This window comes from Cavia porcellus, unplaced genomic scaffold, assembly GCF_034190915.1.
Source record: "Cavia porcellus strain 051 isolate PalLab524CR breed Dunkin Hartley unplaced genomic scaffold, mCavPor4.1 scaffold_27, whole genome shotgun sequence".
Lineage (NCBI taxonomy): Eukaryota > Metazoa > Chordata > Mammalia > Rodentia > Caviidae > Cavia > Cavia porcellus.
Window position 1 is genome coordinate 18,998,325 of NW_026947510.1, and position 25,784 is coordinate 19,024,108.

The following is a 25,784-nucleotide window of genomic DNA, read 5'->3' on the forward strand; positions in this document are numbered from 1 at the left end:
GCTTCGAAAGAGACAGAAAAGGCCCTCGAGGCATCATTAGGTGCTTCCCGCTTGGCTTGGCCAAAAGCCCCCAGTCTGGATCCTGGGACAGCAGACTCCTCACCGATCCCCCTTCTACCCACCCCAGGGCTCCCCGGCACAGCCCTCCGGTCTGAAACACCGAGTTTCTGCTGCCCCTCCACCGGGCCACATCTCGGCGTCTTGGGCGCCCTGGTCCCCAGAGCACCGTCCTCCGCTGTCCCTGCGGGGTCAGCTCTCTTCTCCTCACCTTGATTACAGAAGAGGCTCCACAGTTTAGCGAAAATCAGCCCCATCATGAGCACGGGGCCGGGCCGCTGGCTCCCTAAGCAGCAGGTGCCGCCGAGCCGGGTCCCGCACCGCGGCGCTGGCCGTGGGGACCGAGCAGGAGCCCACCGAGATGCCGCGGCGAAGGCACCGGTCGGCCGCGCACACTCGACCTAACGGCTCAGCCACAGCAGACGAGACGCCGCGCCGAGAGGGGGCCGAGAGTCCTTTGTTTCGGGTCCGCTGTGCCCAACGCCGACCGTAGTCCCCTGGTCTCAACCCACCTACCCACAGTAATCTCCACCAGCGCCAAGCCCCGCCTCCGCCCCGCCTCCTTGGGCTCCGAAGACCGCCCATCGCCGGAAATTCGACGCGTGACGTCAATGCACTACGTCCACCCACCCCGTCGACGTGGCGTTTCCTCCGGTCTCACTTCCGGTGGGCGGGTAGCACCTGGGAGATGCTAGGATTGGTAGGGCAGTGGGAAATTTCCGCTGGTGAGCGCTCCCTCCGCAGTCACCCTTCACAAAGGTTTTGAGACTCTCGTGGCTTTCTAGATCGACAGCTGCGTCCCTGGTCTTTAAAAAGAGGGAAAGACCTTAATATCTGATTTAAAGTCGCTGTCGGCAAAAGTGGGGGGGGGCGTGATCGGAAACCAGGATGTAATACTCGGAGCGGCGGAGCTGATGATGCGCTACTGTGTTCAGTTAACCAAAAGGCACACACACAGCATTTTGTTTGATTCTCTCTGCAACGTGTCACTGTCATCCAGTGCGGTATTTCCCTGAACATCCGCCGAGGACGGGAGCCTGGGGTGTTGGAGGCAAAGAGGCCGCTTCTAATTAGGCAAAACTCGAGAAATCATGAAGGGCTCCACGCGTTTCCTTACGCGGCTTGACCTGAACGGCGCGATTTCTCTGGATGCCTGGTGGTCCCTATACTGTGCGTAGCTACTCATTGTGAAGACACTGCTGTCTGCAATTTGCAAAGAAAACCTACCGTTTTCAGCATCTTGAAGAACTAAGCAAGAAAAAAAAATGCCTGTTTTTCCTAAAATATCTTTAAGACCTGAAGTTGAGAAGTATCTTAAAGACGGCTTTATGAATAAGGAGGTAGGTCAGATTAACATATTTAATATTTGCGAAAATTTAAATATTACACGACCTAGCGAAATAGATTAAGTCTAACGGGAAATTTTTTACAGCCTTCGTTTCTTACCAGTTGTCTGTCTAAACGTGAGTAAAATCCATTGTCTTCTCACAGATAACAAATGCCTGCTGAGAACAAGGTGAATAAGGTATACGGTGTAGGAAAGAAGAAAAACGGTGTAGGAAAGAAGAAAAACTGTCAGTGGGCATAACAGTGAAGGAGTTACAAGAATGAACAAGAAAAGATCTCTGCTCTTAACTAATATCCAGCATATGAAACACACCCATTCTCTTAAATCGCATGCTCCAGCGTTGGGGTGAAAATAATAATTTGTTGAGTGCCTCTCTAAATGCACTCGGGAGGCTAACTTACAAGGGTATCTGCGTGTGTGAGGCCAACACTGCACTACAAAGCAAGACCTTGTCTCAAAAAAACAAAACAAAAAATACGTGCTTGAAAAGCTTCAGTTAGTTGTGAGGGAAGCTGGTGGTTTGGGTCTTTATACCTTCATTTCTGACAGATACGCTTGCTAGTCAACCAGTTTTTTTATGGACCATATGTATTTGTTACATTTTTAAAAAAATATTAAAAACTGATGTCCTGGAGGAATCTTTGGATGACAGTGAATATATTAATATTGTTTATACTTCAAATATTTTAAATGGCTCCTAAGTAGTTTGTTATTGAATATATTTGTGAACAAAAATAATTGAATGAGATCTTGAATTTATTTGAATAAATGTAGCAGATACTGATATTTTCAAAACTCTTTGCAGTTGAGGCAGTTTTTTTTTGTATGACTAAATGCAGCAAATATTGATATTTTCAAAATGTTAATGCTTTGCAGTTGAGGCAGTGTTTTTTTTATAAACCAGTCATGGTCAGACATGATGTTGTTTATTACCATAACACAATTCAAGAATCCTGTGAAGTGTTACTATTTCCTTAATGTTAATTATCACTAAAATGATAACTCCAACTTGAAATGGAGCTGAACAGTTGTTTCGTTAGGTGGAACAAATCTCATTCTGCTGATTATTTCAGTTTGTTTGATGAAAGAAAAACATTAACTTGTTCTTTTCATTTCAGGTTGTAAATACTTTAGGCAAAGCAGCAGCAGAAAGGAAGTTTGAAACTCTGTTGAAACATCTGTCACACCCTCCCTCATTCACAACTGTTAGAGTAAATACACATTTAACCTCAGTTCAGCATGTGAAAACTCTGTTGCTTGATGAATTTCAGAAGGTTTGTGTAAATCTTTTGTTGTATTCAATTAGATTTCTACATCCTTAGTTGTGCCTCAGTAAAAGTTGAAGAATGATATATTCTAATGTTTTTTTTTTTGTTTGTTTTTATCCGTACCAGGGATCGAACTCACGACCATGTGCTTGCAAGGCAGGCGCTTATGCCGCTGAGCTAAATCCCCAGCCCCCTATATTCTAATTTTATAAATGAGGAAATTGAGAGTCTTGAACATTTTATTTATCGAGCTTATATATAGTGATAATACTAGAATTTGAACCATGAACTTCTGATTTTGAATATATTAAATTTTAGGATAAATTCCCAAGTCCTCTTAGTCTTGCTTCTTCATTAAAATATATGCAAAAAGGATCATTCTGAACCTGTTATCTTATAATCAGAAAGTAATGAGTAGGGCCGATTATATAATGTCTGGTAAAGGGAATACTTAGGTAGCTCTCATACGGTTAAATTTTTAATTGAATTAAGAGATAGATATTAAAGGACCTTGTTATCTTTAATAAAATCAGAAAATAAAACAATATAAGTAATCTATTTTAAAATCTATTTAAAAATTGTGCAGAGAGCAATTGGGGGCATGCAGGTCCATAGTTTCATATTTAATAAATTATGTGTAGAACTTGGGCATTCTGCTATACCAATTTGACAGGGATATAAGATCTCATGAACTGGGGTCAGAGTTGGAGCAGACGAGTCACTAGGCTTTTAGTTCCTTAGTCCAAAAGTTAAAATTGGATAGGAAAGCCTGGGTGATAGGCACGGGGCAAGAAACTGTGGTAGAGCTGTTTCTGAATCTAATTGGAAAGAAGACTTGGGAGAATTAGACATTAAATCTTTGTTTCTCCATTCAAAATTCCATTCAAAATTCCACATATGTCCTATAGAGATATCTAGACTAGTGTAATATTCAGTGCTTTTTCCTCAAATTTGTTTGAACAAATTTTTTTCTTATTTTTATTTTTCCAAATCCATTTTATTTTGACAGAAAAAGAAGAAAAAAAAACTAAAAAAAATTCAAAACACATCAATCAGGGAGCAACAGTGGTATATTGTACATTGTCACCCCCAAACCATTCACTCAGAGCACAAGACAATTGCCTGAATAATACCAGCACAAATCTTTCTCTTCAGTGAACTCAGAGAAATCAGTAGTATAACTAGTTTAACTATTTTTATGTTCATCTCCATATACATATATTGTTCTTTTCAGCTTCTCATGCTGAGACAACATAATATTTACACATAGGTGTGTGATTTATTTCACTAATGAGTATGGTCTCAAGTTGCATCAGTTTACCTATAAAAGTCTCCAGTTTTCCTTCTTTATGGCTGAGTGAAACCCCATCATTTTTATCCATTTCTCAGTGGGTAGGCATTTAGGTTATTTCCAAGATCTGACTATTATAAATTGTGCTGCTGTAAACATGGGGCATATCTATTGCTATAGTAGGATGAAATTCTACCGGCTGGGTCGAATAGGACCTCTAGTCTTCATTTTTTGAAGAAACTTCAAACTCATTTTCACAGTGGTTGTACCAGTCTGCATTCCCACCAACAGTGGAAAAGGGTTCCCTTTTTCCCCACAGGCTCTACTGTATTTGTTATTGCTTGGTTTCTTGAGGATAACCATTCTTCTGGAGTGAGGTGGACTCTCTTTACAACTCTTGAATGACCAGTGATGTTGAACATTTTTTCACATATTTATTTGCTTTTTGTATTTGTTCTTCTGAGAAGTATGCATTCATCTCAGATGCTCATTTTTGGATTGTGTCTTTAAATCTTCGAGGACTGGTTTTTTTAGTTCTTTATATATCAGCAAACAAATTTTAAAAATTACACATTTCATTTGGCTGGCAAGGACAGAAGAAAACTGGAACCTTCGTATCTTCCAATTTATAATGTCAAATAGTGTGACTTCTTTGAAAAACAATTTGTTAATTTCTTAAAATATTAAACAAAGGGCTGGGGATTTAGCTCAGTGGCATAAGCGCCTGCCTTGCAAGTACGTGGTTGTGAGTTTGATCCCTGGTACCAGTAAAAAAAAAAAAAATTTAAAAAAAGAAACCTTTAAAAAAATATTAAAACTTGGCAGCCCAGCAATTCCATTCTTACAGACCTACCCAGAAAATAGTAGACATATATCCAGACAAATTCTTTTGCTTTTAATAATGCATCTTTGCAATTCATGCAGTTTTTATTCATTTTGGGAAGTGGGTACATGTAAATAATAGAGCTTCATTCTTTCTTTGAATCCTCCCTTTCACTCTTCCCTCCCTCCTTCTGAATCCCCTTCCCCATTTTTGTTGTTGATATTTTAATCTCATGTTTATGACATATGTAATGTTTACATTCATTTAGATTATTCGATTTCCTGAATATTTATTCTACTGACCCCCTCCCTCTTGCTGATAATCTTTTGACCCATTGCTAAAATAAATGACCCAATCAAGAAAGGGCAAGTGAAATGAACAGACACTTTACAGAGAAAGAAGTACAAGTACCAAACAAATAAATGAAAAAATGTTCAACATCCCTAACCAATGGAGAAATGCTACTTAAAACAATACTAAGTTCCACCTTAAACTAGAAAGAATGTTGATCATTAGGAAATTCAAAAGTAACAAATTCTGGCATGGTTGTGGTGAAATAAAAAACTTCCTACACTGTTGGCATGAATATCAACTAGTGATAAAGATTGTACTACAGTGATGCCTGCATACCAGTGTTCATAACAGCATAATTAATAGCTAAATCTTGGAAACAGCCTGTGTATCCATCAACAGACGATTACATAAGGAAAATGTGACGTCTTACATGATGACTATAAAGGACACGTTTGAAAGATTTGTAGGAAAATGGGTGCACCTGGATACAATGCTAGAGAAATCAAACACGCAAGCTTAAAGAACATGATAGTTCTCATTTGAGGCAGAGTACAAACAGAGCACAAAAAAGGATGGCTAGAAAGAGACGGTGGAATCTCTTGCAAATGGGAAAGGGTCCAAGAGCATATGCCTACAAAATCTCAAACGTGAATGTTTACAGTGGCATTATTTATGATAGTAAAGAAGGGCTACAATCCAAATCTCCACCAACCAGTGACAGATAAAATGCAGACTATTCATACAGTAGGAATGTATGTGTTACAAATAATTATTCAGATGCCACAACATGGATTAACTTCAAAAACTAAGTGAAAGAAGCAAGATAAGATATACCATATACTTTAGCAGTCCATTTATATACAATATCCAGAAAATAAATTTTTGGAGAAAGATTAGTGATTACCTGGGAACAAGGAAAAGGATCGACCTGAAATGGGAGAGATCTTAGTTGGAGTGATAGAAATGATCTCAAATTGGATTTTGATAAATGTATGCATTTACTAAACATCATTAAACATTTTAAATTGGCAAAGTTTTTGGTATGTAAATTATACCTCAGTAAGGCTGTTTTAAAAATAACAGAGGGCAGAAACAAATAGGGAAAAAAAATATGATAATGTGTTCGATTTTATGAAAGTTTTGTTTCATCTAAATGCTCCTGATAGAAAGGGGAGGAGAAAGACCTTAGACTGAGAAGAATTTATTTCCATATGAAATGTTTCTAGCTGGGTGTGGAGGTACAACTTCATAGCCACTGGGGTGGCTGAGGCAGGAGGATCACAAGTTCAAGGCCAGTCTGGACAAAATAGTTAGACATCATCTGAAAAATCAAGGAGCTGGGGAACTAGAAAAGATCTGTTTTCTATAGTTGTGAATGTAAGGCTAGCAAAACAGAGAGGGAGGCTGATGCTGTGGACCATGCTTGTAGTTCTAGCACTCAGGAGGCTAAGGCAAGAGGATTGCTGTAAGCCTGGTGTCAGCCTGCACTGCATAATAAGACATTGTCTTCAAAACAAAACAACAGTAAACCAAAACCCCCCAAAAATGGAGTGTGGGAAAGTGGAAGAAGGGTTTGATCGAATGAGAAGGAGCGTACCCTTTAAATTACTTCATAGCTGTGTATTAGGGATGGTTACCTTCTGAAATATCCTCTGGAAGAAGTCAGGAAAGGTGGTGACTTCACAGAAATGTAGGTACATTAAAACAAGGAAAAAAATTTTTTTTCAGAATCTTAAGTTGATAAATTTTTCTAGTCTACAGAACAGTGCATTTATATAGTTTTTGTTTTTGAGACAGGGTCTCCCTGTATAGTGCAGGCTACCCTTGAAGTCACTTATGTAGCCCAGGCTGGCCTTGAACTGGTTGTAGTCCTCTTGCCTCAGCCTTCCAAGTGTAGGGCTTACAGGGGTGTGCCACTCTGTCCAGCCCTTGGATAGTTTGCAACGAAAGTTACCTAAGGTAAACATCGCTTGTGTTTGTAAAGCCAAACCGTGGGCAAAATTGAGTGTTAGAAGTCAAGATACTTCATGTATTAACTTCTCCATTGCTGGATGCAGTATCCCTTGAATAAAGTTTTAAGGAGGGGTTTATTTGCATCACAGTGAATCCAGCCCATAATTAGCCTGGTACAAGGCAGAGAAAAGCTGTTCAGTCTGTGAAAAAGCCAAGAAGGGGAAAAACAAGGGAGGAGACAGAAACCAGCATATATCCTTCCAGGTCATGCCTCTGATGACTCATCTCTTCCAAACAGGGCCTACCTGCAAACACATGAGATTTTTGGAGAACATTTTAGATGAAAATCATAAAAGTCCATCCTTGGCCCCAAAACGTGTATGTCTGTCTCCTTATTACAAAATGTACTTACTCCATTACTAGGAGTAAGCACAATCTTAGCTGCAGCATTGCTGAAAAGTCCAAAGTCACCTCTGAAACTCAAAGCAAACTTTTAGCAGTACGCTCCTATAGAAATCAAAACATACAGTATAAGGTAGACATTTCCGTTCCTACAGGAAGGAATGACAGTATAGAAATGAATCACACCAAAGCAAGACCAAAAACTACTAGAGCAAACATTTAAGTGCTGTAGCTCCGTATCTAGCACCTGGGGCAAGTTGTGGGCCGAAGTGACCTCCAAAGGTCTTGGGCAGCCTGACCACTATGACCATGCTAGTTACAGACCACGTGTCCACTCTTGGGCTGGCTCTGCTTGATGTCTGTGGCTTTTCTGAGCAGAGAATCCATGACCTGGCATGTGCACCTACTTGGGGTCTTTATTGTACCTTTGCCTTCTCACAGCTTCACACATCAAGTGAATGAATGCTGCTCAACTCATAGCAACAGGAAGAGGGAGAAGGGACAAGAATATACCCTTTCAGCTCATGCCCCTACATAATTAGTCTCTTCTGACTGGCGTCCACTTCTGAGCACACGAGACTGTTGGGGGACATTTTAGATTTAAACCATAACTCCTCAGAATGATAAAATGTTTTGAGATGCTTTTTTATTTCCTATACGATAAAATGAAATTGCTCAGCTCAGGCTTCCCTGTCATGGTAGATCTGTCAAGTATCAGGATCTGTAAGTTGAAATTTATCAAAAATACTGAATGCTTTATAATTCTGTGTATTTATTTTTAACAGCAGTTTAATGGATTAAGTGTTCCTGTTCTTCAGCATCCGGACCTTGAGGATGTCTTACTTATTCCTGTGATTGGACCTAGGTTTGTGATTGTTTCCTTTGAAAATTATATTTTTCTTTGTAAAAAAAAACTATTTTAGCATCTTTTTTTAATGTTAGTAATAGTATTGAGTTCATCTATTGTTAGCAGCTTTTTATAGACAGATTCATGATACAGACTTCAAACTTTATTATGGAAAATACTCTAGAAGACAAGGAGTGGGCTCCAGTACCTTGAGCATAGTACATTTTAGACCTAAATAATGCAGTGATTAGTATTTTTTCCACTTTCTGAAAAGTTTTATTTCATGTTTACTTGTATTTCTTATGAGATTTCAATTCTAAATTAAAACTTTTGAGATGCAACGAAACTACGAAGGAACATATTTTCTACTTTAATAGGTAAAGTGTGCCGAAGCTTTTGTTTATAATACATCGATTATGTTAAATTACTGTGCACCAGATACTGTTATACTCATTTATATATTGGTAAGGCATATACTTAAAATAAAAAATACACTTTCATATTTTAATGGAAGTTTTGTATCTAAGGAGCAATTTAAAGTTCCTAATTATGCTGTACGATTTTTTAAATTTAAAAGAATTATAATAAATATAAACATTTACATTTTGTTAAAGTTGTAGTCAGCAATAGCAAAATGATTTAAAAAATTATGATTTATCCATTATGCAATATTTTATGACCTTTACAATGAATTATATATACAATTAAGATGTTTACGATCTGTTAAGTACCCAAAGCAAATTACTGTACTTAAGGTAATTATAATCTTTTCATTAGATACAACTACGTGTTTATATTTATATGTGGAAAAAGTTTGGAAACTACAACACACCCAGCTATTAACAGTGGTTAACTGTGAGGGGGTTCAATTGAACAAAAGGGGATAAATCACAAGGAATATTCATTTCTAACATTATTGTTTTTGTCTTTTAGTGTAAGCATGTATTATTTTTGTAATCATCGATTTTGTAGGTTTTTTCTTTTTTTTACTTTAAACAGAATAAAACACAACAAAGCAAACCAAAACAAAACAGAACAAAGTAGAGCAGAGTAAAACAATGCAGGTAACACAGGATTTCAGAAAAAGACAGCAGGAAATGAACAGTGGCTACCATGATGTCTCTTGTTTTCTTCAAAATGGCCGTCCATACCTTCATACATGTTGGAATCAAATAATTGAAAACAGATTAAAGCCATTCAAAACCCAAGAAAAAGGCATTATTGGCTTTTGAATCAAAAATGATAGGAAGTCATCAATGGCCACCATGGTATCTCATTTTCTATCATAGTTGTTCATACTATTACACATACTAAAATCAATTCTTGTAAACCCTTTAGGTGAAATTATAGGCATATACATACACATCTATCTTTTCTATATTAGAGGAAAAAACAAAACAACAAATGAATAACTATATCTAAGGGCCAAAACAATAATAATGTAGGCTTTCAAAACAAATTAGTAGGAACACAACAGTTTTTGTTGTTTTGCATAGTTATCTTCATAACTTTTATTTGAATTACCAGATACAGTCATGCAAAATTGATCTAATCCTATGGATGTTATCTGTTTGTTCCAAGAACTAATAGAATTAGTAGTACAATATCTTAGTAATCGTAAGTATATATATGAATTTAGCTTACTTTGTTTCTGTTCCTCCTTTTCTCTTTTTCCCTATGTTATTTTTACCTCTTTGAGCAGTTTCTTACCCTTTTTCAATATTTATTAAAGACTCTGTATCTTATTTACTCTTTCAGTTTCTTATACTAGGGAGACAATACAGGATATACACAAGTGAGTCAGGTTTATTTCACTTACGAGGATGGTCTCAAGTTGCATCCATTTACTTATAAAAGCCTCAATGTGATCTTTCTTTTTAGCTGAGTAGTAATCCATTGTATAAAAATACCACATCTTTTTTATCCATTCTTCAGTTGATGGGCATTTGGGTTGTTTCCAAGATTTGGCTGTTACAGATTGTGCTGCTATAAACATCACTGTGATACGGTGTTTTCAGTTCTTCTTGGAATATGCCCAGAAGTGGAATAGCTAGGTCAAACGGGACCTCTTGTAGGCTTTTTCTATTAGTTTTCATATGGCGTACACACTGTAAAATGAAAACCTCCATAATACACAGTTTTTTTTGTTTTTTAATCGGTACTGGGGATCAAACTCACGACCGCTTGCTTGCAAGGCAGGTGCTTATGCCGCTGAGCTAAATCTCCAGCCCCTCCTAATATATACAGTTTGATGAGTTTTGCCAAATAAATGATGTTGGCTAACCATGGGCTATAACCTAAGATTACAGAGCATTTATGTCAGCTCAGAAAATTCTCTTGTACCCTGCTTCCTTCCCAGGAAACTGATATTCTGGTTTCTGTCATGTCTTGAACCAATGAGCTGGCTAGAGAGGATCACAATCACAAGTGTTTTAAGGTTATGTATCTGATGAGGAGGCATAGTTGTAGTTGATGAAGTTTAAAATTTGGCCTCTTCTCAGTCTCTCAAATCTCTTTTATTCTTTACTTTTATACAGATTTTTTTGTATAATTACACAGTTAATTGGGTTTTTTCCTTCTTTATAAAATGAAGACAAATTTGTTCAAAAATTAGAATTTTACATAAGCATGAAAGTATTGTATTTCCTATCAGTCTTCCTCGTTCTGCTTCTGTAAGCATTGAATTTGAATTCTCATAGTCTTTGGGTTTTTACCTGCACACATTCAAGTGTGCATTCATTTGTACACATTTTTAGAAAATAATTTAAAAATCAAGAATAGTTCATGTTGATCTTTGCTTGTTGCCTATAATTTTTCATAGTTTGTATAACACTATTTCATTCTAGCTACATAAATAGTATATTTGATCAATGAGATGTTTCAATGTATAAAACTGTATTGATACACACATTGCTTTCTCTCATTTTCATTATTGCCAAAACTGTTGACGTGTATATCTGTGGTCTCGTGTAAGCATGTTCACAGAGTAAATGAGTACAACAGGGAAACGTGCTTAAAGTCTGTGCTTGTTTTAGTCATGGACTCATTCAGAAGTGGCTCATTTGTCAGTAATACCTACATTGTCTGTGTTCTCTGTGCTTCTCTTGTCTCTAAGATGGAGTTTAAAAACACTTCCTAGTTTCAAGATTTTGTGAGTTTAGAATAGTGAATGGCACATTATAGATACTCAGTAAATCTCAGCAATTGATACCTCTCCCTGCTTCTGGATAATGCTTTCCATTATCCTTTATTTTCTGAACTCTACAAGTTCACACTTTTTAATTTTTTTCTTCTTATACCCTTTTTGGAAGTCTTGTAGTTTCTTTGAAAATACAATGAGACATTTGAAAATTTTCCTATTTTGTACATTTTTTATCTGCCTTTGGTTTATTTTATTTTTTGTACTGTATACATAGGGTCCCTGTTAAATGTTGAACACATCCTTGGTGCTTTTCACTCACTACTGGAAATATTTGCACCTTGATTCACAGTTTGCTCAAGAACTAGACAGAATGGGCTGGGTAAAGAGCACACCTCTACAGCTGATGATACATGTTTTCTCAGAGTACTTTTAGTAGATCTTTTCCTGTAGCATACCTTCTGTGCTGGTGAGCACAGGTGATAAAATTGAACATCTTGGTGAAGGTTTCTTGTTTACACTACATTGTACCATGAACCACTCTTCCAGTTAATACAGACATTCTTTAATGGGAGGGCTAGTACTGCTACTAGCTTGTTAAATAAATTGTTTATTAAATGATGAATTGTGTATAGTGCGTATATTACAATATTTAGAACAACAAAACAGTCAAAGGAACCTCCAACTTGAAGGCTTTGCTTTCATTTGCATAATTCTTGACATGCAGCATTGTGATGTGTAACATAAAACTATATATAGTACTACACGGTACAGGGAGCAAAATTAGTATTGTATAAATATGGTGTGCTGTACAAAACACACATTTGAGGCTCTATAGACAAGATGTACAGAACTGTACTGAAAAAGATGGATCATAGCTCCCAATATTCATTAAACGAGGAATATCTAGGGGGTGTCCTCCTGTCTTCTAAATTCCCCAACACTAATGAAGGGCCAATCTTTCAAAGGGTAGCAATTTAGGCTTGCTTTTCTTTTGTTGTTGTTGAGTTTTCTTCTTTGTTGTTGTTCTGGTCATTTTTTGAGACACGGTCTCATTAAATACTTTAGGGTGATTCTCCTGACTCAGCTATCCCTGGGTGCTAGGATTACAGACATATGCCACCAGGCCTAGAAAAACCTGGTATATTATCTCTTTTCTGCACAATTGTCCATTCCAGATTTCATTCTTTGCTGTCTTTCCCCCCTCCCCTGGTACTGGGAATCAAACTCAAGACCTCGCATTTGCCAGGCAGGTGCAATGCCACTGAGCTATATCCCTGACTCCTCTCCTAACTTTCTTAAAATGTCACAAAACCTATTTTTAAATTTATGCTGTGTATAAGATGCAAGAGTTAGGCCAGGGATTTAGCTTGGGTGGTATAAGCACCTGCCTGGCAAGCATGAGGTCCTGAGTTCAATCCCCGGTACCAAAAGAAAAAAGAAAAAAAAAAGGATGCAAGAGTCTTAAAAGAAAATGAGACACAGTTGATCAGCCTAAAGGCAGGGATTTTTGGTACAAGTCACAGTGTTATGATTGCCATAGCAGAAGTATAAATTAAATACCAGTGGAGCATAGAATAAGAAGGACCAAGTACACAGAAATTCGTAAAGATTTTTTCTAAGCAGACATTCTCTTAGTTGAATGGAAGGATGAATAGAAATTAAGCTAATAGGGTAAGGTGGGCAGAGTTATGTGAAGTAGAGAGAAGGTGTAAGTGAAAATAACAAAAATTTAAAAGTGGTGGTTATGACCAAAGTGATCAAACTTAGCAGCTGAATTAGTTTTCAGAAGGATGAGTGAAAGTTTAGACTGTGGAAGTTGGGAGAGGTAGACTGTGAGATATAAAGGAAAATAAAGGGCTTTTAAAAACTAAGGAATCCCCCTCCTGGGTAATACATGAATCATAGTTTTATTAAATGATGATTGGACCTGTATTTTAGAAATATATTGGTAATAGTTACTCATTAGTGGGTTGTAAAGTTAACTTAATGGTCTTTAATGATCATTTTCTAAAGCAAGTCAAATATTTTATGTTATTACAATTCACGTAGAGAAAGTATTGTTTCAAGGGAATGTTTGTTACAGATAGATGTATGTCCACACACATGCCCATATAGTGGATCATGGTATTAAATGAGTTTGTTACATCAGGATACAGTCAAAATTTCAACTTTTTTACAGAAGATAAATTATAGAACTAGAGGCAAGTTATGAAGCTTTTTCTCTCTTTTGGTTTCAATATAGTCCACTAAACTAGATAACCTGAAAATGTTCCTATTTTGTATACTAAGGAATGCTAAATAAACTATAAAAATGCATAGCTGAGTGATTAAAAAGTAAGTGAATTATTTAGGCATTAGAAATGAATAACCAAAAAACAGTAATAAGCATGTGAATTGATACTAGGGGGTGGGGTATTAGAAAGGAGGTCGCTGGTTGGTTTTCTAAATTTCTAGTCTTTGATTTTAATAACAAGTGTTATACAAGGGTTGAGAAGTGTCTGTCAATGTAAAGGTGTGGTGAGGAAGTGTCTCTCGGGGTTGAAAAAAAATAATTGTAAGAACTCAGAACAGTGATTCTGTACATCATACAGGTGTTAATTCCAAACTCTTGCTACTCAAATGATCTTGAAACTTACAGTCTAGGAAACTGACATAAAGATTTAGTCCCATGAAATTGTTGAGGTACTTGGCACAAGCCTAGCAAAACCATCCTGGAGTGGTAAACTTCTCCTTTCCTCCTCCCTCTTCCCCCTTCCCTTTTTAGTTCCCCCTCTCTTCCCTCTTTTCTTTCCTCTCTCTTGTTCCACCCTTCCTTCTTTCACTTCCTCTTTCTTTCTTTTCTTGTTTTTTGGAGACAGAATACACAGTCTAGGTTGCCCTTGAACTTGAAGTCCACTTGCTTCAGGTTCCCAAGTACAAACATTTGTCACTATGCACTTTGAATCCAAGCTACACACTTTCTCATTTGTTAAGAGAAATCAAACCACCAAGAGTGAAAAATCAGCATGTACCATAAATTACAGAGGTAGATTTCTCCCAAAACATAAACAAATAGAGCTCTCTGGTAGTAGCCATACATCAGTTTTCTTAAATGATTAAAGACCTGAGAGGAGAAAAGGTAGAACTGATACAGAATTTATGGAAATAAAAAAGGCATTAAAATTAAAAATATTCCACAAGTTAAACTAGACCCAAATTATAGTTACTGAATTTGTTGATAACCCAGGAAATTATTTAGAATGCAGCAGAGAAAAAAATACAAAAATAAAAATCACATAGTGGAAAGAAGTTTCTTCACATTTCTAATGAGTGCCACTTATAGAAATATTGGGGGGAAAACAGTAGTAAAACAATGTGATGATTAAGTATTTTCCAGGATTGTTAGAACTATTACTGTTAGAACTACAGGTCTCAAAGCAAAACAATCCATATAGTGATACTTCAGAGTGAAGCTGCAGAACACTAGAGGTGGAAGGAAAATCTGGAAACCAATCAAGGTAAAAGGAACAAAGTGTGCTTTGTAATTGATTAAGAGATGATGCAAGTCTGATGTCAGAGAATGGGCCCAGGAGGCTGTCAGAAGGGGAAAGCATGGCCTAGTGACTCATAGAGTGTCTACTTTTAGGAATTAGGGCTTGAAGATTGTGCTGGGTATCATTCTCGCTTTTCGCTTCTCTAAAAGTATCCCTGAGACTAATTTATAAAGAAGAAATTCTGCATAGTTTTGGTGGTGAAAAAGCCCAGCATCAAGGTATAGGCACTGGTGACAGCTTTCTTGCTGTGTCCTCCAGTGGTGGAGCATATAAAGTCAAGAAGGAGGGCACACATTTCTGAAAGCCCTTTTTGTAGCAGCATTAATTCATTGTGAGCTCTCTGGTAGTGGCCATAAATCAGTTTTCTTAAATGATTAAAAATGTAAAAATAATTTTCTCCCCTAAATACCTCCCAAAAGCAACATCCCATTATTGTTGCATGGGGGATTAAGTTTCCAATCCATGCATTTTGGCAGATACCGTTAGACCATAGCTCTAAGACTTCTTATTTGCTGTCTCAGTAGATAATACTGCCTTATTAAGAATTAGGCTGGACTTTACCTTAAAATCAGGCACACTGCTTATCACTGCTCCTATTCAATATAGTACTGGAAATACTAGCCAGAGCAATTAGACAAGAGAGAGAAATAAAAGGGGTAAAAATAGGAAAAGAGGAAGTTAAATTATCATTATTTGCAGATGACATGATACTCTACATAGAAGACCCCCAAAACTCCATTGAAAGACTCCTAGATATAATAAATTAAGCAGTGTAGCTGGATACAAAATCAGTGCTCAGAAGTCAACAGCGTTTCTATACACTAACAACAAAATTACGGAGAGAGAAATAAGAGAAGCCACACCCTTCACACTAGCATCCAAAAAAATGAAATACTTAGGAATTAATCTCACGAAAGAAATAAAAGATCTATACAGGGAAAACTAAAATACCCTGAAAAAAAGAAATCAAAGAAAATCTCAGAAAATGGAAGGACATCCCTTGTTCATGGACAGGGAGAATAAATATTGTGAAAATGGCCATTCTCCCAAACCTGTTACACAGATTCAATGCAATCCCAGTGAAAATACCATCAACATACCTCAAAGACCTAGAGAAATCATTCCTAAAATACATCTTTCACCAGAAGAGACATAGAATAGTGAAGGCCATTATAAGCAGCAAAGGCAAGGCAGGAGGCATCAAAATCCCTGAATTGAAATTATACTACAAAGCTACTATAATAAAATCAACATGGTACTGGAATCAAAATAGATCTGAAGATCAATGGAATAGAAGTTACAACCACAACTACCAACCTATTCAACCACCTTATCTTTGATAAAGGGGCCAAACACGTTCACTGGAAAAACAACAGTCTCTTTTATAAATGGTGCTGGAAAAACTGGCTCTCCATATGCCAAAAATTAAAACTAGACCCATGCCTATCACCATATTCTGAACTAAAATCTAAATGGGTCAAAGATCTGAATATTAAAACAGAAACACTAAATCTTTTGGAAGACAAAGTAGGCAAACATCTTGAAGACATAGGGGTAGGTAGAGAATTCATGAACAGGAATCAAACCGTACAGGAACTACTTCCCAGAATCAGTAACTGGGATCACATCTTATTAAAAAGTTTCTGCATGTCAAAAGAAATCTCCAGCATAGTGAAAAGAAAACCCACAAACTGGGAAAAAATCTTAGTGAACTGTCCCTCAGACAAAGCACTTCTGTCTAAAACACATAAAAATTTAAAAAAAATCAGATCCCCGAAACTCAAGGTCCCAATCCAAAAGTGGGCATCTGAGATGAATACACAGTTCTCAGATGAAGAAATACAAATGGCAAATACATGAAAAAATGTTCATCGTTAGTCATTAGAGAAATGCAAATTTAAACAACACTGAGATTCCATCTACTTCTGAAAGAATGGCCAAGATCAAGAAAACTACCAACAAATGCTGGAGAGGCTGTGGGGAAAAAGGAACTCTCCTGCACTGTTGGTGGGAGTGCAGACTGGTGCAACCACTATGGAGGTCAGTCTGGAGATTCTTCATAAATCTGGGATTGGAAGTCCCATTTGACCCAGCTATTTCACTTCTGGGCATATTCCCAGAAGAACTAAAAGCATCATACCACAGTAATATATGTGCACCCATGTTTATAGCAGCACAATTTGTAATTAGCCAGATCTTAGAAACAACCTAAATATCCATCAACTGAGGAATGGATAAAAAAGATGTGGTATTTCTGTACAATGGAGTACTACTCAGCTATTAAGAATGATCACATTGAGATATTTACTTATAAATGGGGGCAACTTGAGACCATACTCATAAGGGAAATAAGTCAAACTCATGTATAAATACTGTAGTCTCTTTAGTGTAAGAAATACTAAGAGTACATAAGAATTTAGGGTAATCATGATTCCCCATTGCATTGTTTTGAAGCCTTATGATAATTGCAGTTGGTAGTGTATTTGTCCTGGTTTTTGATTTTATTATCTGCGATGGTATGAACAGCTAATTTGAGAGAAACAAGTCATTATAATAGCCAGTACTGATATAATATCATCTTACTCTGAAGTCCTACCATGCTCTTGCTCTTGTGTTTCCATTGGCTCTATCATGTTGCACTTTATTGGAATTATATTACGTGTGAAAGTATAAACAAATTTCCTATGGAAAATGAGATAATGTAGTAGCCATTGTTTGTTTTCTGTTATTTGGTTCTGAAAACCCTGTAATACTCTCATTCTCTTGAGTGTTTTTATACTATATTGTTATGTTTGATACTATTGTATATGAAGTTTTACTCAACTATTTCAAAGAAACATCGTGGTAGTTACTGTTAATTACGGGTTGTCTTCTGATGAAATACTGTTTTGCTTACATTGTTCTGTTCTGATCTGCTCTGTTATTTCCTGTTTTGTCTTAATCTCTTTAAAATAAAAAAAAAATAAAAATAAAAATAAAAAAGAATTAGGCCAGAGATATAGGTCAGCGGCACAAGTGCTTGTGTGGCAAGTGTGAGATTCTAAGTTCGATTCCTCCTACCAAAAAGAAAGAAAGAAAGAAAGTAAGAAAGGAAGGAAGGAAGGAAAACAATTGGAAATATACAGTGAAAAGTTTTAGGGTCATTCCAAGGATTTGAAAGAGAAAAAGTGAATACTGTTTCAGACTTGTCAAGTAGCGGTGGAGCATCAATGTGTAGCTACCTGCGAGTAGCTAGAAATGCTAGTCTAGAGTTTAGAAGACTAAACATAGACTTTGTGCTTTTTTTTTTTTTAATGCTACTCAAACTTGCAGGTTCAGGTGATCCTCTTGCTTCATCCTCCAGAGTAGCTGGGAGGCGTGTGGCACATGCCAGCTCCATGAGTTATATTTTAAATGGTTATTGAAATCGTGTCTTGCTGAGATGTAAAGTAGTACAAAGGGAGGGAAGACAGTGACGTATTTTAGAACTTGGAGGATTGTAGGCACTAAGCCACAAAGAAATTTTCAATGGCCTATTTTGCATCTTGAAGAAGTAGGCAAAGAGCCACAGCAGTACATGCTTACAGTCCCAGCCCTGATGGAGGTTGAGACAAGGTCACAAGACCACCTGCACAAATGAGCGAGATCCTGTAGCAGAATAAAAAATTTAAAATGGCTGTGGGTGTGGTTTAGTGCCAAAGTCCTGGTCCCTACTGTCTTAAAAAAAAAAAAAAAAGACAGAAAAGCAGCAGTGTGAATGGATAGGCCCAGGAACATCCTGCATACCATAAAGTTGTGAAGTTGATGGAGATTTGATAATTGGACATCGTGAAAGAAAATGGAACACAGTTGATTCATAATTTATCATGCAACAATTTATCACTATAGCAATATTTTTAATACCTTGTGTATTGTACTCTTTTAGTCTTTGAAAGCAACAGAAGGTCATTATCCTCCTATGCTATTCTAGGAAAAGTAATGCTTGTTCAGTGATTAACCAATTTCTTGTGCCACTCGCCTGCCTTCCCCCAGATGGACCTCTTTGGAAGTTTTCTTCTTTCAAGTGCCCATTCTCCCTTCTTTCCTCCCCTTTTATAACTATTCTTCTACACCCCCCTTTTTTTTTTCAGCTTTCTTTTCCTCATTTATTCATGACAATACAGTCTAATAGTATTTTTATAGAGTTTATATTGAAACTTTGAAAAAGTTTATAGCTAAAGGAAGACTCTTACTTTGTTAAATAATTTCTCTTTTCTTAACTAGAAAGAACATAAAAAAGCAGCAGTGTGAAGCTGTTGTGGGGGCCCAGTGTGGCAATGCAGTGTTGCGAGGAGCCCACGTGTATGTTCCAGGAATTGTGTCAGCTTCGAGCTGTAAGTACTGTAAGGTAAATGGTTCTCTAAAATTCTCGTGTATTATTGAATGGGAAGTTCATTTTATTTAACTGAGATGCTTTTCAGTTTTCGAAAAGGTATATTCCAAGCTTTGCATTTAATATCGCCAATAAGGACTATCTGATAAGGATGAGCAAATTAGGTATGCATGTAAAGTTTTCTGTAATGTGTTTTTGCTCATAGATTAATGAGCAAGCCTGACGTGCTCATCCACTATTGATGTTCTTAGAGATTCCCATTCTACTTAGAGACTACTATCCTGCCAAAGAGCAGATCACTGTAACATGATTTTCTCCTTTCCTTAGTTATGAAAGCTGGAGATGTTATTTCTGTGTACTCCGATATTAAAGGGAAATGTAAGAAAGGAGCCAGAGAGTTTGATGGAACAAAAGTGTTTCTTGGAAATGGAATTTCTGCACGAAGCCGCAAAGAAATCTTCAGTGGCCTATGCGAACTGAAGTATGTCACTGGGTGTTATGGGAGAAACAAACATGCTTTCTATGTATCAAGATTATTAAAAATAATGTAAATTTATCTGGTTGCATTGTATGAATACGTCTTTAATGTTAATTCAATAGGAAAATATTTTATCCATAGTTCCATGATTTTTGGAAAAAATCTTACTATTTTAAAAAGGGTGAAAGATGAGACTAAAAGTCCAATTAAGACTAGTCATAATGTAATTATTAAATGATTTTACTTGTCCTTTTGAATTTTAATGATTTGAAAATTTTTATGTCTTTGAAGAACATTGAAGCTTATCTTGATAGAAAGTGAGTTAGATGACTCATCTAGATCTGTTTAACATTTTAGTCAGAAAAGTTTATAATTTTAATGTAAATTAAAAATATCTGTACCAGAAAACCAACACTCATAATGTTTGGATTTATTCAATCCAAAATAAAGATACAATTACTTCTAAATTACCTCTAGCCACTTGTGGCTCTGAATAAATTCATAGATAAACTAGGTTCATATTTTACTTGTGTTAGGAATGCTGTAGACAGCACCAGTGCTCCAAGGTTAACAACCTACAAAACCATGTCAATTTGTCTGTCCAGAACTAGACTAGAACCCTGGTCACTTTCCCATGTTGCAGAGGTTTTTCTGTATGTTTCAAATTAATTCTTCTAAAGAAACAGAACATTGAATGGAGAGCAATGAGATTAGGATAGAAGAAATAAAACTAAGTAGAAAGGAGACTGAGAAGTTGAGATTTTAAAATTCTACTTTTAAAAAAAACTGGCTTCCAGACAAGCTGTTTTCCTGCTTCTGGAGGCCACTCTAGTTTATGTCACCCTCCTTCCATCCTAATTTAATGTTAAATTTCTAAAGGCCCTTTATAATAACCTGTCCCCAGACACTAGGTACTTCTGCAAATCGCCCTGTCCTCCAACCCAAAAAGCAGCTGCTTTGGAGACAGTATGTCCTAACTCCAAACAGCAAATCTCCACTTCAGTTCATGTGCCACAGAGGATGGCGGGCCCTGTAACCCAGCAGACTGGGAATACATGCCCTGGATCACCGTCTTGAAGGCAGCCTTTAAATGTGCCCTGCTCCAGCTGGTAGCTGCCTCATTTTTCTGAGCACCCGCACTCCACTCTTGTATGTTTACCCGTACCAGGGATCAAACTCACGACCACACGCTTGCAAGGCAGGCACTTATGCCGCTGAGCTAAATCCCCAGCCCCCTCCACACTCCATTCTTGAAAGCATTCTCTTAGCTCTAATCAAACCTTCTCTGGCCTCTTTTATTGATGAGTCCTGAAAATTCTTTTTCTATGACAGGAGTCAACAAATCTACAGAATCACTTTTAAAAAGTAAATGAGTTAAGTTCCTTATTTTCAGCCTCAGGAACCCTCAGACCCAGCCCAGTGACAGTAATACTTTATAAACAGCCAAGAACTGATTTTGTTCTTAGAAGGCTTTGTGACTATAAAGATTATGTAGCTGTTGGCTGTGTGTGGATCTGTAATAAGAACTGGTATTTTGATTGCGTCTGTTAGTCATTATTAGTGGTATACTTTTCATTTGCTTACTTGATGTCCTGGCTACAGTTACTTTGCTGAGTAGTCTTCTCCCCTTCCCTTCCCTTTCCTTCCTTCTTTCTATTGCCCTCCTCTTCCCTCCCCGTCTTTCTCTTTCTCAGTACTGGGAATTATAACCAGGGCCTAAATATTGGTAGGCAGGAGCTTTACCATGGAACTGTATCCCCAGCCACTTTGCATTTTACTATGAGCAAAATCTCTCTTTGGTTTCCCAGGCTGACCTCAATCTTGCATTCCTGCATTAGTTTCTCAAGTCGCTGGGCTTATAGGAATTACACTGAGGTGCCAGGCTGTGAATAATGTTTTCTTTGTTGGTGGGAGAAGAAAGCAGCCATTTAAAAATAAAGTTGTTGGCTTTCTCTAACAATGTGTATATGCTCTCTCTGCCCTCAGTGGTCTCTGGTCACCTCTGTGATTGCCGTGCACGTCACTGCCTCCCCATGGCCTGGCCCTTCCCTTGTTTATCAGCAACACTGCCACTCATGAAGTGGGACAGACGTAGAAAAGATCATCTTCCAGTTAAGTCTGCCCTGGACAGTTACTCTATAAAAAGATGAGAGTAGTACTGTGCTTGTCACTGCTTAGCACCAGCAGGACTCTAGGAATTTTTTCAGCTTTTATACAAGTACCTAGAATAGTACCTCATAAACTCAATAGTCAAGAAATGTTTGTTGACTGGAAAGTTATTAACAGTGGTTATATGTTGGTTACTGGAAAGATTAGGACAATTCTGCAATCAGATATTCTTTACTTTTTAATTTATCCAGAATTCTAAAGAAACTCTTGTGCAAGTCAAAGTTTTGCCATTTTATCCTTTTTAATTCTGGCCTCTCCTTGAGGTCAACATTCAAAACCGATTCACAGCACTGTTCTAATTATTTACATGTTAGGTAAAAGTTATAAAAAGGCAAATCATTTTATACTTGACATGTTTGAGAAATGATGCTGTGTAATTGATGCGGGTTAATGTTAGGTTTCCTATTTTTCAGAGGTATAGGTATAAGAATGACAGAACCAATATATCTGAGCCCATCATTTGACAATGTACTGCCCGGTTACTTATTTTTACAGGTAAGTATTAAAGTAAGATATTCACGGACATTGAAACTTACTTCAGAGAATTTTCCCCCTTATATTAGTGCATTTTGTGGTTTATTTATATATAGTGTACATTATGATCTATCTTTGGTTAAATAGAGAAAATACTACAAGTACTCTTTTTTTTTTTCACATTAACTTTATTTATTTATTTGGTCTTTTTGAAGCAGGGTTTCACTGTACAGTTGAGGCTGGCTTTGAACTCACCTTGTAGCCCAGGGTGGCATCAAACTCACAAGGATCCTCTGCTTCAGCCTCCCAAGCACTGAGATTACAGACTAACTTTTAAATTGCTACTAACTGATACACATATTTGACCTTAATTTAAGTGTTCCTTTTGTAATTCTGTGTAAGATTCAAATACTTCACTGTTACCATATTTTTTTCAGCAGTTATGAATTGTGACAAACTATTTTGATGCGTATAACTCACATTGTTTTTAACAATCTGCTAGTTAAGTGATACTAGCAATATTTACAGTGTAAGATGAAGATACTATAATTGAATTTAGCCCTTGAATCCTTGTTTTGGAGCAAATAAGATTGAAGTTGACAAAACAGCAAGTGATATGGAATGACCAAATGTATGTGTATTAGAAACAATAAAAGAAAAAAATCTCTGTTAGTTGGAGAAAGATGGTCCTTAAGTTGGACATCATAGGTATTTAGGTCTTTTGGGTTTTTATACAGTTTTGGGGACTGGTATACCTGACAGAAAGCAGGATGTTACTGGGTGTAGGTAGACCTTCCATGTCTGAAAAGCAAGCTGTTGTATTTGCATTTTATTTCTTTCAAGGTCTGGCTCATTTGGTAAAGACCCATTCTTTGTCTCTTCCACTTCATTAGATCCCAGTAGTCTATTTTGTTATGCTAATTTATTTGTTGCCAGCCCCACCTCCCTTTCTTTAACTGTTCAGGACCAGTGCCCTCTCTTTCTAAATTCTACCTCCTGGCTTGCTTCCACCCTCAACATTAGTGACACTGACTGTGGTTAGGGTACAGTGGCCAGTGAAGGGTCTTGCAAACTACTTCTGCTGAGAGGGGCTATGGCTGGGAGCCAAAGAGCCCACTACTATGAATCCTATCTAAAGGTCCTGAATACAAGCCAGGAAGAGTGCTTGTTGGAGAGACTGTTTGCATCTTTAAAGCTGTTGAGGGAGAAGAAACAAATTTGATTAAGCAGTTGAGAAAAGATGGTCTAAATATCAAGGCTACAAGGAGCATTAATGTTGGTCCTGTTAGGGGAGTCAGAATGTCAAATTTTAGATCCCTGACCATGATCTCTATGACTTAGACAATATTGGTGGATCTTTGCAAGCACAGTTGGCTAGTTTTTATGTTATATCTCTTGTTGTGTCAAACTGACTGGCATAAAAGCAACATTTCTTCTTTATTTGGTGTGGCTCATTTAAAGATAATAAGTTTTATATAAGCATGTAAGTTTTCAGATGCAAGGCTATAGAAGGCCCTGTGTTAGCTTAGCTAGGTAGTTAAAAAAGATTCTTACTGAATTTGTAGAACTATTATTGTGGATTCTTAGCCGTATTGAACCATAATAGTGACAAGATATAGGTATAGTTGGACACTGTCAGTAGGGGCCAGCATATAGGACCTGGAACCCCTTGTATATTTACCCTGAATTATTATTAATATTTTTACATGGTTTGGTTCTATTTTCTGGCTGTGTGTTTAAGACCAAGTTTAAGTGATACCCATATTAATTAGAATTACCCTATGGCATATATAAAGGTCAATTAAGACACGACAGGAGTTACTTTTGGAATCACATGCAGAGCCTCTTAGCCCCTCTGCCAGTGTCATCTGCCAGGATGAGTTATGGCCTGTGCTAGACCACAGGACTCTCCTTGAAAGAATGGAAACATGTTTCTCTTTATGATCCTCCCTCTAGCATGAGGTCTTTTTTTTTTTTTTTTTTTTTTGGTACTGGGGATTGAACTCACCACTTTGCTTTTGCCAGGCAAACGCTTACAAAGAGGGCTCTCATGTATCATATCCTTGCTGACCTTGTAAGACCAGAACCAAAACGGTTGTTTTTAGTGCAGTTACATAATTAGCTTTGGTCTCAGAGCCTTTGTTGAATACCTAGGAAGTCAGTTGCAGCAGTATTGAAGTGAGAGCAACCATGATTGTCTTAGAAGTCAAAATTTTATCAAATAGTTGTAGATAGTTGGCATAATGTTTTTATAGGAAGTTTGAAATCACAAGCAAGATACATTTTAGCACAGCAATTGTGTTGATACTATTAGTTATGAACCATGGGCTATTTTTTAAGCAAGTACTATATATCTAAACTTTAGATATATAGTACATTTTTGTATAGCATGTACCTTATCACAAAAAAGAGCCATAGATTATGAGATGGGGTATTTGTTTACTATCACTTCTTTAAAAACCAGATTTGAAGCTTTGTCTTTTTGTAGCAGGACTGAATCTATACAGCAAGTCCCACAGAAGTTAGGACCATCTCTCAATCCAAAGAAAGCCTATGCATAGGCCACTTTAGCAAATCTACTCAAGACATAGCACAAGAGGAGATCTATCCTACTAGCGTAAAAGAGGGCCAAGCCAGTGAGGCTTAAGAGAAGACTCTTACCAGTGTCAGGTCGCTCTGGGAGATCACTGAGAGAACTTTACCTCACCGCACTGAGGAGTGCAGGTCAGGACAGTGGGCAAGTGGGTATCTTTCTACAGGGTCTGTGTTGGGCCGCTGGAGGAGCCTTTGGGTACTCACCAAGGCGTCATCCTGGCCAGGGCTGCTCAGTTGCTCCCTCAGCTTTCGCTACTTCCTCACAACCAGAGATCTGTCTTCTGAGAGAAATCCACCTTCTTGTCTGCTGACAGTACTGAGATCAGATCTAGTGGGTTGTTGTCTAAGGTCATACAACCACTTCCTGCCCCGTGCCATGTTCTCTGTCCTTATATTGGGGCAAATAATATTGGTGCCAACAAAACTGCAAGGAGCAGGGAATGACTGAGTGCTTATTTATTAGTTGGGAAGAATTAGAAGAAAGCTCCCACCCCAGTGTCCGGGAGGGGGTTCATCAAGGTAGAAAAACTGTAAGTGCTTAAGTGCAGGGTCTTTTATACAGCTTTTTGGTTCAGGTGAATGTGACAGGATGCAGGGATGCCGCTGGTGGTTGCCAGCCCTTTGATGCCCAGGAAGCAGGCTGTGTTGTCTGTTCAGCCTTCTAAGGCTCCTTGTAGTGTGATTAGTTACATTTGCTCTGCCCTTTGTATTGCATTAGGCCCTCCCTGACTTTAGGGCTTACTTCAGTTTAACTCTTCA

General features: G+C 37.5%; 1 protein-coding gene and 1 long non-coding RNA gene across 13 annotated transcripts in view; one reads left to right on the forward strand and one right to left on the reverse strand.

Moving 5' to 3' along the window:
* The window catches only part of LOC134473506 (uncharacterized), a 56,855-nt gene extending 56,220 nt beyond the window's left edge, over window positions 1–635 (reverse strand). Inside the window, exon 1 of the long non-coding RNA XR_010043755.1 lies at window positions 269–635. This is a non-coding gene — a long non-coding RNA (uncharacterized LOC134473506). The remainder of the gene's footprint in view (window positions 1–268) is intronic.
* An 87-nt stretch (window positions 636–722) lies between these two features.
* Window positions 723–25,784, forward strand: part of LOC134473504 (tRNA (cytosine(72)-C(5))-methyltransferase NSUN6) — a 46,568-nt gene continuing 21,506 nt past the window's right edge. For 4 of the 12 annotated variants that reach the window (XM_063237968.1, XM_063237970.1, XM_063237977.1 and 1 more), the window contains exons 1-6: window positions 726–1,397; window positions 2,524–2,679; window positions 8,222–8,301; window positions 19,201–19,310; window positions 19,637–19,790; window positions 22,370–22,451. In XM_063237968.1, the coding sequence (XP_063094038.1) occupies window positions 1,323–1,397; window positions 2,524–2,679; window positions 8,222–8,301; window positions 19,201–19,310; window positions 19,637–19,790; window positions 22,370–22,451 (657 nt within the window). In that variant the 5' untranslated portion in view covers window positions 726–1,322. Of the gene's footprint in view, window positions 1,398–2,523; window positions 2,680–8,221; window positions 8,302–19,200; window positions 19,325–19,636; window positions 19,791–22,369; window positions 22,452–25,784 lie in introns of those variants that run through there. The other 8 variants (XM_063237976.1, XM_063237975.1, XM_063237972.1 and 5 more) reach the window with 6 other exon arrangements.